Source organism: Dreissena polymorpha, chromosome 6 (genome assembly GCF_020536995.1).
Source record: "Dreissena polymorpha isolate Duluth1 chromosome 6, UMN_Dpol_1.0, whole genome shotgun sequence".
NCBI classification, from domain to species: Eukaryota; Metazoa; Mollusca; class Bivalvia; order Myida; family Dreissenidae; genus Dreissena; species Dreissena polymorpha.
Window position 1 is genome coordinate 53,636,909 of NC_068360.1, and position 17,564 is coordinate 53,654,472.

The following is a 17,564-nucleotide window of genomic DNA, read 5'->3' on the forward strand; positions in this document are numbered from 1 at the left end:
AATACTATCAAAAGGCGACGCCGATTAGATCATTATTAAAACCAATACTTTGATCTGGCTATCAACCGACACGCTATAATCCACTTGATTATTTCTCAAGAGAACGTGGAATTAATTCTTATAATGGCGAAATTACAACAAAATAATATGTTTACGTTTTATATAAGTTTAGAAGTTATTTATTCGTACTTTAATATGTATAATTTATATAATACTGATTTTTCTTTATCACTGGTGCTCATAATAAGTGCATTTGTTTATCAATATTTCATTTACTGACTTAGTATCTTTCGACTTTCCTATCCACCTGTCAGATATCAACATACACTTACTCGCAATTATTCTTATAATGTTTTCGCACATTCCGTTTCTAATTCAGTAACCTACTAATTCAATAACAAACACCCTCACTCAATAAGCTAATTCCGTCTTCATTTTCCTACTCAGTTTCATTACTGAACTAATACTTCTTCACTCAATCATTTACTTGCTCAATCTTTTACTTATTCAATCTTTAACTTACTCAATCATTTACTTACTCAATCTTTTGCTTACTCAATCTTTTACTTACTCAATCTTTAACTTACTCAATCTTTTACTTACTCAATCTTTAACTTACTCAATCTTTTACTTACTCAATCATTTACTTACTCAATCTTTTACTTACTCAATCTTTTACTTGCTAAATCTTTTACTTGCTCAGTCTTTTACTTACTCAATCTTTAACTTACTCAATCTTTTACTTACTCAATCTTTTACTTACTCAATCTTTTACTTACTCAATCTTTTACTTACTCAATCTTTTACTTACTCAATCTTTTACTTGCTCAATCTTTTTCGATCTCACTCAGTCTCTCACTTGCTCCCTAAATTTCATTTTTTCTCGCCCGATCTTATTAACTTTATTTTAAATAACACAATGTGTATGTATATCACAATCAAATAAATATATTTTTTATAATAGAGACCAGGTATACCGTATATGCAGGTATACCGTATTCACTGAAATCATATGATTAACGTGACATGAATCTCCTTAATGATACTTTGTTTGTTTTGTTATACTGACGATGTACATTGTGCAAGTCATAAGACAACAAATGTTCTGTTCTGTTCCGTTCGTATTGTGTCTATAAATTCCTCACTCAGCCATTAAATAAAAGTCATTTTGTCGGACGAACGGTTTCTCGGTCGCTAACGCTTAAAACCTCTTGCACAACAACGAGTGAGAACATATTGAATTTTAAAATATATATTTACTTCATTTAAGTTGGTCAATCATGTGTTATATCTTCAAATGTCACTGCATAACTGGCTTTAACTTATCGGAAGTACCGGTATATAATTATAATTTCGGCTTGCCTGCCGGATTCGCAAATTAAACTACCGTATTACACTACGATGATTACATTACGTGTTGTAACTGTTTCCGGTCTAGACTGTGACGCAAAATTATGTCATATTTGAAAGATTATAGAGCCGCACGTTTTGTTGTGATAACGAAATCACTTAAAAGTACTCGAAACTATTAGTTATATGAAAATATTTACAGAGGCCTCCGCTCTAAGCAATTTCTAAAGCAATGTTTGACTTTGGTTACCTTAATGTTGCGACTTCACACCAATTAGACAGTTATACGATGAAATGTCTCGCGCAAAAGGTGGCGTTGTTTGACACCTTGACGTTAGAATCCTTAACGGTCAGACTTGACTCTTAGCAGCGAGCATGTTTTCGGTGGCTATATTGTCGTTTCATCAAATTTCATATAAAATTCGATATATCATCTGGTGGCATTCAAACTTACTAAAACAACTGGTGAACAAAAAAGAGTGTGTAAATACCCAAAATAGGAAATAAATGTTCGCGTAGATTTTGACAATACAGAGATATTGTTTAGTATTTAAATAATGTATTTACAATACATTCATCTATAACATTTTACCTATACGCTGACCTATTTTCTAGGTTAAGATGTCTTAAGTTTCTTTATGACTTATTATGCGGATATGTTGACCTATAATTGGAAGTTATCTGTGGCACGAAGATTTTACGTGATCATATTTCTGCGAGTATCGTGACATACTTCATATGATTAAATTAATTCTATTTTTTTTTACATTTCTGAGATTTTTTAAAAATCTAAAATGCTGTGCTAAGCAGAGAAATATTTGTGGTAACCACTTACCGAGATCGTAGATTGTGTTCTTCTCTCAAGTTCGTTTTTAGTAAAAACAAATACTAACAACAATAATATCGTTACTAAAATGCATTTCCTTGCATGCTTATGTTTTATTCAGATATATTTTATAAAATTATATTTGATATAGTTCATGATTATCAATGAAATCGATGATTATGTTCACCGTCTCTATATGCGCTTATATGAATTCCATCTCTTTTTGCCAACCAGTGGGCGGAGTCTAAACTTTGCAGGTGCGCGTGACGTCACGAGTTTAATCGTCTATTGCTTAAAACAATAGTGAGGTGTAACCTTATCATTTTACGACACGCCGACTAGATTGTCTGTCATGTCGCTAATCAATGGTGTATCATTGCTTTCCGACAACGATCAGCCGATGACTATCGTTGACGATCGATTCAGAGGGAGATAAGAAAGGCCACAATGGCTACAATGTATGACTTATGTGTAGCCTTTACCACATCTTGCATGGCGTGGCCCAAGAATACAATCTTCCTTGACTTGGATGGCTTAGATATTTTGTTGCAACATTATCTCTCTCAATCTGTTTTGTTGTTCAAAAGGAATCATATAAGTCTTGAATATTGAAACATCTTTACAATTAGTACTCCATACATCTCAGAGTATTTGCCTATTACAATTTGAAAACTCCATTCAGTTCTTTGAAAAACAATCTTGATAGACAAAAACAGAAGATGGTATTTTGGTTGCACTGACATACCCGTTGATAACCGTTGTAAATACAATGATCGTTTTGCATGGTGCAGTTTGGTGCACTGAACTGATGAAGGTATTGGATTGTCAACAAAGACGGTATAAATGAAGCACTATTATGCTCTTATTGTTTGTCATAGTACCATGCAAAAGAAACTATCGTGATAACAAATGAAGTTCGTACGATCGAGAATAATGTTCAATGAACAAGAACAATTATATTTAAACGCCATGCCAACCAAAGTGTGAAAGCATGAAGCCCAGTGAACGAGCGTCACTCGCAATATAACGTGCACAGGGCTCAATCTAGAGAGCGCCATGTTCGATCTTACAGACGACATTATTCTCTTTCATTGAGCATGAGAAATGTTCTCTCGACTGCAAACATTCCTGAGATAAATCTAAAACCTAATATTGTACATTTCATCAGTGAAAAAAACATGTTTGAAGTTACACGCATTTTCATTTGGGAAATTCGTAAAAAGTTTGAGTTGAGATTACGACAAAGACTTAAGGACCTGGTCTTATAAACACGTACACGTTCGCAGTATCGAGACCTGTTCTATAAACACGTACACGTTCGCAGTAGCGAAATGTGGTCTATAAAAACGTACACGTTCGCAGTATTGAGATATTGTCTATAAACACGTACGTGGCACACATATAGCACACTCTACAGATTTCGATACCAGAGCTCTCGTGGTACACGAAATACAAACAATTGGCACGTACTCGTATATTTATTATTTTGTACGTATTTATACTAAATAATTGAACTCAAAGGAAGTCCCTGTCATTAAGCTTTACGTGTCTCGTACAATTATTACCAAGGTGAATCTTTCATACGTATTGGCGGCGGAATCATATTTCAATAACCTTCGTTCGGTGTTTATATGGGGAAAATTGTCAAATATTAGTACAGATTTATCAAATTCACCGCACAAGATTATATAACAAACTATATCACGCGTCTGTAGTTTAATTTATCGCTCTAGAAGGTACGTTTTCGTTATTTTGTAAAACAAGAAGCTAACACATACTTTCCCTGGTATTAATGCTACAATGATGAACAGGTGTCAGAATAATTGGCAACTTGTTTCGCTAGATATAATTTCATATTTCAACACAGTTTCCAGTCGCAATTATCCTGACAGAATATTGTGTCCACAAATCCTTGTCAACACAGCTGTTAATTTGTTATTTGATACTGTGCTGTCATCAATTGCAAAATGCAACTGTCATACAAAATATAGGTGTCTTCTCCGCTCTGCATTGCATATGTCATCATCCTCGATTTCCCAAACGCCGAGTTAGGTCGACCAAAAATGCGTTTTCTTGCATGCAATCTTTTTTTTTTATTAAGCACGCTTAAAAGTTATTTGTTGGTAACTTCGTCGCTGAAATCCCGTCATAGTTTAATGTTTCGTTGAGTTGACGTGAACTCACACAGAGGCGTAGATCTACGTCTCTGTCTCACATCCCGACTTTATTCTAAAAGTATCATTCATTTGAGCTATACGTTGCTAATGATTGCGTATGATTATATATTTTCTCGACTGAGAACGTCCTGTCAGAGAAAAAAGTCACATCCAAATCACACACGGTAATTTGTCACAAATCAACGAACGCTTCCTTGTCTAAAATTGCACTTTTTATGCCGAGACCTGAGTGTAACAAACACGTTTTTAAACCAGATCATCAATTATTTTTCGTTCTCGTGCTCGAAACAACATCTTGAATTTATCAGAACAGAACAGAATACATCCAGTTTATTTGACTCAAACATATATAGCTTATTGTCGTTAGCATACATATATAATAGCAACATACGTTTGAAGTGGAGTAGGTTACTGTGTAGTGTCCACTCAATGTCAAACGTAGTTTAATTATTGCAAACATTATAACTGTATTCGCTGCATATTTTTTCATGCGAACAATATTTTTATACTTTAACCAATTTATGCCTAGCGTCTATAAAAAAGGCATTGGCAAACAGCGTAGACCCAGATGAGACGCCGCATGATGCGGCGTCTCATCAGGGTCTGCGCTGTTTGCTTACAGGAATTTCTGTTAGAAATATTCGAAATATAGACATAAATATACATGACATCCCTAACTTTGGAAATAAATTGATCAAATTTAGAAGGATGGGAGAGTCCACTAGCCATAAATGGGTTAAGTTAAACATCTGCTCATACTTTAAAGCATGTTAAACTAAACTAACACTATTTTATTTGAGCTATTGAGTAGTTCGATGGACGCATGGCGAGATGCTTCTGTTTGATTATGCGTACCATACCTATGTTCCAAACGGGTTTGAATAAGTAGGCGATTTAAGTATTTAAATAATATAAAAGATATTTCGCACATTTTGATTCAATATTTGGCATATTCTATTTAAAAGAAAACGAAGTTAAAATGTCAGGTTTCCAATGTTGACGTTATTGTTGATATTTTATAAAGTGCACCCTAAGATATTCGGTTGATGCAAGTTCGGGATGTCTGGTTACAAAGGAAATGTAGATGAGTCCACATTCCTGAAAATGAATGATGGTAAACGGGCTCATCTTTGCGATAACTAACGAATAATATAATAGTAGGTAGTTGAAGTTTATCTTTAAAGACTCAATTAAAAGACCTTTATGTGGTCCCACATCGGGAAAGAATATGTTGTTACTGTCCTGAAAATGAGCAAGCTTTTGTTAAGTACTTTGTAAAAATTCCATTACGTGTCCAATATCAATTTTCCGATTCAATTTGATTGGTCATATCCCGGAAAAGGAAACGTTTCTGTCGCAACTGTCCTGGATATAAGACAGCTTAGTAAATTAACACAGCAAAAACCCATCTCCGACTTAACATGTCCGTAGAAAATGGCGTACATTTTGTACATCATGTTTGCAAGTCAAAATTTGTGATCTTGAAACTTTAATTCGATTCAAACAGCCCACAACATGTCTAAGACGGCATCGACTACAATTCGACACCCCAGGTCTTCAATACTTTCAACTTCACCTTTGATTACTAGTACCGTCGCCTATTTGTTCAGGCGTGTAAATTTCACGGTGTAGATGCATATCGGTGGCCTTTCTGTCAAAATGCTGCCTCTCTGTTCATTCTCGGCTGCCTCTCTGTTATGAACATGAAAAATGGACGATAGTAATTCACAAAACAGATAAGAAAATCTAACATTAAAAACCCGTAAACACATTTGTGCATAAAAAGAGGTGGTCCATGAGTTGACGCACATATCCAGCTACGGGTTCAGATTATTCCGCAGGTCCCAACACAAACTCTATCGAAGATGGAATGATGACGAGGGTGGTGAAACAATCGTGCATACATGCCACTTTTATGACTTTTTAACATAGCTTTTCCGTAATATGTAAAATATCTAATGTCATTGATATTATCTTTAGGATGAAACTATACGTTCAATGTCCGCAATATAGAAATTATCGTCAGTTTTACTTAAAAAATGCCTACTTTCGCTTTCGTTGTGGCACGGAAAGCCTCTCAATCGGCTCACTTTTCTGGCACGGGAAGCCTAGTCGTCGATTAACATTGTTATTTTTCTAAGTAAAATGAGTTTAACACTCGTTTAAAGTATCGATAGTAAAAACTTAAATGTCAGAAAATTTGATGTAAATATCAAAGGCGAAAGGGGACTTTTAACGTAATTATTTGGACTAACGCTATCGGCTACATATAATTGACGAATATGCATCTGCACCGTGTAATTCTTAAGTAAGGATAGCCCAAGTTCATTAATTACAGTCATCTTCGCTATGCAAAGATTTGAATTACGTGTCCAATATCAATTTCCGATTCAACCGAATATGCCAATAGTGTCAGATAAACCGATTGTTCACGCCGACATAGTGTTGGCGTTCCTGGCAAGGTCGATTAAACTATGTGACGTCAGATGGGCGAGACGACGTTCACGACATAGTACGTCGCATACTCGGGAAGAAGCGATCTTTCGACTGCTTTTATACTTAAGAAAGAGCCCTATGAAAGGTTATTAAAAATTGTTTCTTGTATAGCATAAGAATTAACACACAAGTAACTTCAAGATCCCAACTTTGTAGCAGATTACGGGTTCGAATTCAGAAATCTTCCACATGTTTGGAATTGAAAAAATATTCTTTTACTGGATCATGTGAAAGACACTTTGGTGGTAACCTAGATACCATCGTGTATATGGTCGCTTATCATCTCGGTCAGGAGACTCACTGCAAAGGTATGCGTGTAACAGTGTTGTCATCATGGACCAAGCAGCGGGGGAATTAATTAATTAAGCACAACGAACATGACGTAATTGTAAGCAACACGGCCAGCAAAAACGAATGTATTGTCTTTTCTGTATGACACTTTCTGGTCCAGCAAGTGTGTTATTAAATGCAACAAGACGTAATGGTGTTAACGCTAATGCGCAGTTATCACGTTAACATGCTTCACATTTACATGCTCAGACAAACTTTTACAGAATGTGTGTGGTCTAATGGATATCTACATTTTTAGGAACACTTAACTTCCTGACACATAATTGTTACTGACAGTTCAATGTATTATCTTTAATATAGTGTCCTGAAAAAAGCAACAACAACAACACTCTACTTTCCCATAAATGGTCAAGCAAAATGCAAAGTAATGATTGCTTTCAATACTCATATCAGAAGTGTTAAAGCTGGCGTCACTGACATACAGAGACCCAAGGACTGATCGCCATGCTGAGGTCAATGTTGATAGATTGTTGACCAATGCTACGCGTATATATTTACAGGTCGGGTCTTGATCCAATATAACAACCCTAAGCTGGGTCGTCCTAAAGAAGCGTGTCCAGTCCGCAATGGCTAATCAGGACGACACTTTTGGCGTTTATAGTAGAGAGAGAGAGAGAGAGAGAGAGAGAGAGAGAGAGAGAGAGAGAGAGAGAGAGAGAGAGAGAGAGAGAGAGAGGAGAGAGAGAGAGGAGAGAGAGAGAGAGAGAGAGAGAGAGAGAGAGAGAGAGAGAGAGAGAGAGAGAGAGAGACACACACACACACACACACACACATTTATGAGTAAATACTTTGATTCCGATTGTTCTTTAGGCAGAGATATTGTGCGGTCATGGATCTCAGGACGATAAAACGCATAGACAAAATGCCAGGTGTGGCATGTTCGCGTTGTGGGTTAGTGACCTACTTTGCTTGTAATAAGTGTTGTCGTTTGATGTGTCAGGAATGCAAATTGGGGTATTACAAAATGTGGATAAACCTATTGACGTTGTCTCTGAATACATATTGCCCAGTCATCGCGCCCCGAATACATCCTGTGATAATCATGTGGTGTCAATGTTCACATTGGTCTTCGTTATCAATTCTAAATCTTATTGCCCTTTAAACTAGTTTGCATTTTGCGATTTCGTAAAAGAGAAATCTAATTTGCATTTGAATGAGTGATATAAGACGCTGGTTTATTGTTAGAGATAAAACGCCCTATATGTATGCCAAAACATTTTACTAGACGATGCATTCGTATGGGCATGAATAAAAGAGGCACATATGTATGCCATACGATATTAACTTTTCAATTTATTCAGCCTGAAAGCTCGGGTTTCGCTTCCTTAATTGAATCTATTAAACCACTTCCGAGACTGCCACGGCTTTATGAAAGTCTTCCCATTTTATAAACGAATTACAAAATTGAAATGTATACGGTTATTAAACTGAAATATACTACGTCTTCAATTACGGTACAGTGATTATGGAACAGGTGGATTGTGTTACACGAATATGCTTTGACACGTTGCATCAATGGTGTTCACCCCTTAAATTTTTGGGGTAATTTTTAGTAATTTGATGTTGACCAAATGCGCACGAAACTGCTCTAGGAAAGTTATTAATTTTAAATAACTACCGGTAATTGTGTTTGTGAATTTAGCGCAGTTTGCTGACAGAAATGGCAATCGTCCAAATTCCTCATTTCGGTTCGGATTTGCTCTAAATTCGTTACCGGGGAAACTCCACTTAAGATTTAATCATTCACGCCGATTATGTCATACGCCACATCATGGTGTAAATAAAAGCTTCCAATATATTTGTCAATATCACACAACATACCGGAGGTCACACAAACAAAATTTCTTTGATGGCAATTTAGATATTGGGCCAGACAGTCCCGGGAGCTATCTCAATATTTCTTGCTAAAATAATGCATAATTAAGTACATTAATGTGGACTTACTGACGTGTGTTTGTCACTTTGGCACGATCGGGTATGAAAGATTGCACATGCGCATGCGTAAATTATCGATGTCATGTCGTCCTAGGGCAATCTTGTGTATCTTTTTATAGCCGTTGTTACCGTTGTAACTATTTATAGTAACAGTTGTTTAAAAACATAAACCAAAATACTGTATTATTAATTTGCTTTGAAATATGTACTTTTGTTTTTGCCAACTGTATAAATAACCGAATAAACGAAAAACAATTGTTTCCTTTTAAATTCAAAAGTGACTGGGCGGTCTTGCTAATTGACGGCTTCCGTTGGCCTTACAAGGTCACCATTGTGTATACACATGAACTGCGCTTTGGGAAAAGTGGGCTTAATGCATGTGCGTAAAGTGTCGCCCCACATTAGCTTGTGACGATACTTTTTGCCAAACTAGTTTTGCTTTAAGAAGTAGCTTTCTCTGTTAAAAGGAAACAAATCAATGGCAGCTGGAAAGCAGACTGCAATGCTAATATGAGAAGCCTCTTGACGCACATGAACTAAGCCCGGTTTTCGCAGAGCGAAGCTCCTATTAAAGATTAAGTGAACCTTATTCAAAACTCGTTTTTGAAACAAAATTATCCATTTGTCATATAAAGGAAGTTAACGTTCAATTTTAACCACAACATTATTCTTTTAGACCTTTATATTCTTTATTTAATATATTCCTTAATACATTCAATAAAAAGCACAAATTCATAACAACAATATTAAATAACACACACGTATTGCAAAGAGATATAAATGCATTTGAAATGAATGTTCTCCCCACGTGACTAGAAATACTTTAACACGCATTTACTGGCTCAAGTCCCAGGCTATGACGTCATTCAGAGTTTAATTACACATGTTACATGCTGTACAATAAATTAATTAATTATTCTACTTTTCGCAACCGAAGCTTTTTGTCCCAGGGCAACGCGCTACTATTTCAGCTCGCATGAAATAGAGACATGGCGAAACACATAGGGTTTTAATGATTGTTCTACCTTTAAACAATGCGTTCTTACATGCTTCATTTTGGGTATATTGATTTGATGTTATGAATACTGTTTAAATTAACTACGATGCATATACATAGTTATCTACTTGATGGAGAACAAAACTAAGTAAAGCAAGTAGTATTGGTTACAGGAAAAAAATCGATAAATATTGTTTAGACCATTGTTTTCACGTACAATCGTGAATAGCATAATTACATTAACACACGTGCATTTGAAAAAAATCACTTTAAAGAAGCTTCATGTTACAACAAAGATGTTTTCGTGTTGAGGACAGATTTCAAGTCATTTCAGATATAAGTATTTTATAAACATTTCGATTAACTGTCGAGAGCTTCTTTTCCATTCTCTTCAAGTGAATTGATTTCCGCAACGTGTTTTAAGGTCCACATTGTTTGTTCGTTGTTGTTGTTTCGTCGTTCGGGCGCAAGTCATTAACAATTGTGTGGAGCTGTTTTCCGGCTTTCGAAAAGGCAGTTACACTGTGACGGGATGCAGCCTGAAGAACAATAAAAAACAAGCACATCAATCAACCGTAAACTGTTCGCAAAAGTCATTAACAACTGACGTCACCTGAATTTAATGCGTTGAAGGGGGCCTAAACTTAAAACCCATTTAAAGATACAAAAGCAATGACTATCAAAATTAGTAACTTTCTCGTTTTGAAATAACTTGCACACAAACACTGAGTATCTCTTGCATGATCCTTGATTTCGAGCATACATGTCTCTTGAATTAGAGTGAGATCAATATCGGGCGTAGATACATATAACTATATAGGAATGCTAATCTAGTTTTCCCAATTTTTTCTCCCTCTCTCCAAGCTACATAAATCTCTAACAACTATGCGATATTACAGCCCAAATGTGTCCTCACAACCAGGTCACCATTAAAATTTGTTTGATGTTTTCAAGTATGGTTTAGTAATTCACTAGCACTAGATAAGATCTTTATTTATAGCTGTCATTTATTGCGACATTGTTGAAACCGGCAGTTTGAATACCACAAAAAAAATATGAAAAAAATACGATTACGATGGATTTCTATAAACTGTCACATACAGTCAAATTTGTTACACATATATAGTTAGAATATTATATATCTATTTAAGACATTGCCAAACTATTAAACACATACTAATCATGTATAATTACCATTTATTTCCATAGGTCTGCAGATGGAAGTAATATTAGCGGCTTTGTTCAGCAGTAACGGTTGCTAGGAGAACACTCTCTTTTTCACGTGATTGTAGAAAGTTCCCAGCGTGCCTCGCGATGGACGGAGAAGACACTTTGTAGAATCAAATGGCCAGCGTCCGAATATCTGGCATTCTTGAGTCACCATGGAGATTTAAAACTCCAAAGCCTCGACCTAACACTGGACATTGTCTATAACAAGTCATTCATAACGGTTACAGAACACACTATGTGGTAAGTCAAAAATGGAATTCACAGGCGATCTATTGAAGATAAGGGAGATCTAGATCTCGGATCTAGACCGAGTGGGCGATCTGTCGTAGTTTATACTGGAATTAAAATGTTTAATGTTCAAAATGAAACTTCCACGGGCCCTCTGTATATTTTATGATAAGGCACATCATCACCGTAGCCAGAGTCCATCGAGCTTTGCGGCTCGTGCTTTACCGTTCGGTGAACGTGATCTCGCACTACTATCGCGAGGTCTGATCTCCGGATAAAGTCAGTATGGGCTTTTGACTGCTTTGTGAGGGGTACGGGCAAGGAAATCGACGAAAGCTGGTAACTGTCTTTAGTGTCCAAAAGCTTTTTCTCGAATTCGTCATCATCAGTTTCTTCGAACATGTCTGTTTCCGAAACCGACCAATCGCTAACGTGCATTTCCTGCGAGCTGGCCCGCAATGAATCCTTGCTCAGATGGTACAGCCGCTTGGTTTTCAGGTCTTCAATCGCCTCGTTAAGTGTGAGCAGCTGCTTCATCAAGGAGAGGTCTTGGTCCATTAGAGACGCCTGAAAATACACACAGATATTTTTAATTATTTTTAAATTAACCCATTTATGCCTAGCGTCTAGAAAAATGCCTTGGCAAACAGCGTAGACTCAGATGAGACGCCGCATGATGCGGCGTCTCATCAGGGTATGCGCTGTTTGCTTAAAGAAATTTATGTAAGAAATATTCAAAATATAGAAATAAATATACTAGATATCCTTAATTTTGGAAATAAATTGATCCAATTTAGAAGGATGGGAGAGTCAATTAGGCATAAATGAGCTTAATTCATCATACGTCGCGGTCTAATTCAGTGTTCAACATTCCAGAAATGTTCAGACTGACCCAATGACAGGACTGTTGCAAAGTTTGACCCCTCGGGCGACGTTCGCGTACATGACCATATATTGTATCACAAGTTTACCGCCTATATAATTGCTTTCCGTGTATTTGCACCAAGAACAAAGTGTATACAGTCGCGCTGCACAAGCATCCGTTAGTAGTAAATAATGTCATATTTAGTGTCATAGTACGGCGTAATTAAGCCTACGTTTTGAAGTGTAAGCAAAGTACTAAGCAACTAACAAATTGTTGTTACGCAAAAATGCGACCAAGCCGAAAGGATTAATGTTATTTTAATAGCGAAGAATTGAAGCACTTGTCGGTGGAAGTTATAATTTTGCAAGCTCCGTACCAACTGACTTATCATTGTACTTATTGTAAATAACATGTGATTGAGTGTGGTTTTGTAAAAGTATTGTAATAAAAGTCATTATTTCACAGTTTTATGAAGTTCTTCTACGCTCTTAATGTATATCGTGAAATTTTAATTATGCGATCCACAGCTTCCATTTAATTTATTAGACAGTGCACCAGTTGCCTTCGACAAAGTTTGCGTAATAATTTCAATGGCTTTACAATAAAGGTGCTGTTAAAGTGACGAATTAATTAAGAGCTGTTAAAAAAGTGGCGAATTAATTATGAAAGATATCTCGACAATTATCCGAAACGTAAACATTGTCGTTTTTGTAAAGCATACAGAAGTGGTATCAAAGTGTTTAATTAACTAAAGCTGGATATAAATGTCACAAGTATAAAGACGACAACGGCCACAAACGAACCATCAGCTGGAAAAAAGTTTGATTTTTCAAGACTAAAAAGTTGCTATTATATTCTTTGTAATTGGTTTATGAACACCAAGTTGACGAAGGCATGCTGATGAACGAATATGTGCAGTCAAGAAGCAATTCAGACAAATTAACCCTTTGCATGCTGGGAAATTTGTCGTCTGCTAAAATGTCGTCTGCCGAATTTCTAAAATAAGCATTTTCTTCGATTTTTTTCAAAGAATACTATAAGAATAGCAAACAGTTTTGATCATGATGAGACGCAACGGTCTGTGGCGTCTCATCTGGATCCAAACTGTTTGCAAATGCCTTTAAAATTCGGTTCAATCACTGAAAGGGTTAACATGTTTTATGTGCGATATGAGTTTTTTTTGCAGTTAAATCAATAACCGAAACGATCTGTCGAAAAGCACCCAATTACGATGCGACTTTCTGATAACATTTCTTGCTATCTCATGAAGTTGAAAGGCGAATATTGTAAGGCGAAAATTACTTATTATGTGCACACATTTCTTTAGAAAAAAAATATAATGTTTATCATAACAAATGATCAAATTTACAAAAGTAGCCTTTACATAGTTTCACGTTCAAATGACAAGTCATTAAAAACTGCCGTAGCGTGTGGTAAAATTCCTTTAAAGTCTAAATAAGAAATCACTATTCTTTTTGAACTTCCATTATAACTCGATCAATCACTATTTCTTGTTTATTATTACAAGCTAAAATGTATAACGCAAATTGTGCCACTTTAAAGGCGTTTAAATGCAAATATTTTGCCACATGCTTTTACGCTAGTCGCTTAAGTGACCACTCGGCAGTCCGGTTGTTGACATCCTAGATTTAAATGGACAAACATAAACAATATACCCCCGCTTATTAGTTTTCACAACACCACCACAATTGTTGGATTGTGTCGTTTTATTTTCAAATTATCATAAAAGTTCACAAAGAAATTTGGTGTCAATACCAATGTTCCCCAGCTGAGCAGTATTATCCATTTAAAAACATTTAAAAAGTTCGCCAGATTTCATCAACAAAGCCGCATTATTGTCTTCGCCATAAAGTATCCGAAGTTTATGCGAAAGTTAAATATTTGCGAAGATTTAATAAAGACCACTTTAGTTGCTTGACCACCCCCAGCTTTCTTGGGTCAAAGAACCGTCTTCCGATATTGTAAACATTGCAGGGACCTTTTAAAACAATAAAACACTGTTTAGTGTACACCCCCAACTGTGCTGTAATGAACCCATGTTGTCAGGTTGATATGACAAATGTGTATGTATTAGATTGCCGGGATCAAATCGCTTCTAAAAAGTTTTATCTTTTGATGCCAACGATAAAAAAATGTCACCCTTTCATGCGATTCATAAATCCATCGTCGTCGAACGGCAATTACTTAAACTTTATCATCGTACATCACGTCCAAGATAAGATAGAAGACTGAACAAATATTCATACAGAAACTAGCTAACGTCATTGATGAAAATGTGGAACACTTAAACAAAGGGTAATATACCGAAATGTTTGTTTCTTTATTGCCGACTTCTTATGGTCAGCAAGTTACGGTAAAATAAGTCGGCACAGAGCATTCTGTGTTTCAACTACAACAAACGATTGTAAAGGGGTTCTGAGTCCCTGTCGAAACAATGACATCTCTGATTCACCAGAGATAATTGACACCTGATTGATTTTTTGAAGGCTTTTGATGTTTTGTGACACGGCAGGTAATTTGTGCTTGTAAATTACAGGTTTAACGCAATGATGTTACAGATTGCACCGATAATGTCACATTACTGTTTGTTGGGCAAAGAGAAGACACGTGAGTAAAGGGGTAAAAGTAATGAAGGGAAACGTTTAAAACCGTGTCTCTTTTTATACTCAACGTAACCAATGTAATGTTTTCCGACGCTTTACGTTTAAAAAGTCAGGGATTTCGAAATTGATAGATCGAGGCTTTACAATACAATTCAAAACCTTAAAAAGACCTGTCCTACGAGGCTATCTAAAATTGGAGTTTGCTCAGACATTCTGGCTTCGTTGAAAATTAGCAGTTACATCAACACAACATTATAAATAGAGATAACTCGATGATGACCGTTTGATGACCGTAGGATGACATTGCGATATGCTCTCACCAGCTTTTGTGTAGGTTTGCGTTTCTACTTATCTTAATGTCTAAGCTGTGTTCAAACTCAGCTGAACAGTCTGTGACTTTCAGTGATGGCTGTCCTAACTACATCACATTGTTACTGGCCCAAATTAGCGCTTGAAAGTGTTCGTTGACCTTAGACTCGAGGCGACATTGTGCTTAATTGGTTTTTATTACAAATGTCAACATGATGAGGACCCTTCCTATCACTCTTGATTGTTGGTCTTTATTTATATTGACAACAAATGCAGCATCATAAATTTACAATCCTTCACACCATTCGAATTATTTGTCTCAAAATCTACGCATATTTTATTACTCGGTTGTATTAAATTAATTTACCGTTACGAATACTTAAACCTTTCTACCAAATTGTCCCCACAAATATGCATTTTGGTAAATTGTCCCCACAAATATTCATTTTGGTGCTAGGGAAAAGATGCAAAATGCAAGTCACGAGCTTTTTCTCAATTTGTTAATTTTATCCTAAGCAGGCGATAAAAATGCATTATGCTATTCAAAAGTTTTACCCTAAATAACACTTCGGCAATTAAAAGCACGTATTTAAGCCGTATCAAATTTCTATTTGAATCAGTTTTCTTCGCTCGTGTTTTTACATATATAAATGATGAGGATCAACAAACGCGGCAATGAAAACGGGTTAAAAGAGGAATTTGGTACATTCACGTCAGACGCGCCCGGGTGAATCTTTTGTGCTCAGGATGAGGGTAGGAATTCATGAAGATGACGAAGCGATATCCTTTCACAAGGTTGTTGATTAAGTGTACAGCGACGAAAAGTCAGGACAACAAGGTCGTGTTTAACTCTTCACTCAATACAGCTAACAATAGTTGCTGCATGTTTCACTAGTGTTACATACACAGAACACTCAATCACGTGCACAGATACAATGAACGCATGCTGTTGAACTAGTGAATTATTTTATAAATACGTCCATTCTAAAAAATTATAAATCACAATTAAGGAAAAATTGTAAATTTAATTATTAAATCTGCATAACTCTACTTTAAGTTTTTCTTTAAATGTATGGCTGTATGAATCTTTCCTATTAATTACATTGAAAAACATAATACCAAAAATACTATTTTTGATAATTAAATATTTTTAAATAATTGACAAAGCATTAGAAAAAAAACGTTTAAATATTAGATAGCTTACCATCTCCGTGCGTAATTTATCCATGGCATCATCAATAGAAGTCCGCTTGTTCGCGCCGGCGACACAGTTGTTGTTGTTTCTGTTGCTCATGGACTGTTTGAAGTTCTCAGTCGCCTTCACCCTGTTCCTGTAGAACTCACGGCAAGCGTTTGACAGTTCGATGGCTTTTGTGTAGTCGTCTGCAGCATCTACTTGGATTTCAGGCACTTCCATCGTTGCTGCTAATTTCGGTGTGTTATCTTCCATTATCATTTGTTAAAGTCTCGTCTTCAACGATGGTAAAATGGTTAATACACGTGTGTTTTAAATTTTAAGTTCTGTCTCTTTTAAACGCAGTTAATACTGTAAATTATTTGCTTTATATATTGTTCACTATTTGCAATCTTCAACTGAGTGTTCTTTTTGAATTGCGCACACGTCTTGTTGTATACTCCAAATTATTACTTGTCCGTTTTAACTAAGGCTTATAAATAGATTAGAGTAAATACTGTGTATCGCTTTAATAGGAAACACTGGTCGTACGTCTATCGTAGTAGCTGTATGTATAACGTAGTAGACAGTTTGTACCTTGATTTTATCAAACTTATCATGTGACATTTTACAGGTATTTTGATTGGTTGGCGAATGTCGTAACGCTTCGGTGACAATTTTACGATTACCGCAAACCAGGTACATGCATTGCTATCGGCTGTACAGCTCGGCCAGAATTGTTGAAATTTCGCGGCTTAGTCGTAATATAAATTTAATGTAAAAGGTGTGTAACCTAAACCAAAACTATTTATTTAAATTTCTAAATGTGGTAAATGTCTCACCGACTGTTCAATACCTATTTTGTAGTTAAACGAAATCGATGCTTAGATGTGGGCATTATAATCTAGATAATGCGCAATTTAACGCATCAATATTATAGGTAATCGATTAAAGATCTGTAACAAAAACAAAATTACTAATCAAATAGTCATTACAGAGTAT

The 17,564-nt window shown here is 35.9% G+C and overlaps 1 protein-coding gene across 1 annotated transcript; it reads right to left on the bottom strand.

The window, feature by feature from the left end:
* Nucleotides 1-9,805: 9,805 nt before the first annotated feature.
* LOC127835426 (uncharacterized) lies at nucleotides 9,806-17,129 on the bottom strand. The gene is made up of 3 exons (XM_052361852.1): nucleotides 16,593-17,129; nucleotides 11,327-12,157; nucleotides 9,806-10,671 (listed from the first exon to the last, which is right to left on the bottom strand). The coding sequence occupies exons 1-2, from the start codon at nucleotides 16,842-16,844 to the stop codon at nucleotides 11,720-11,722; spliced, it is 690 nt and encodes a 229-aa protein (XP_052217812.1). The 5' UTR covers nucleotides 16,845-17,129; the 3' UTR covers nucleotides 9,806-10,671; nucleotides 11,327-11,719.
* Nucleotides 17,130-17,564: the final 435 nt, after the last annotated feature.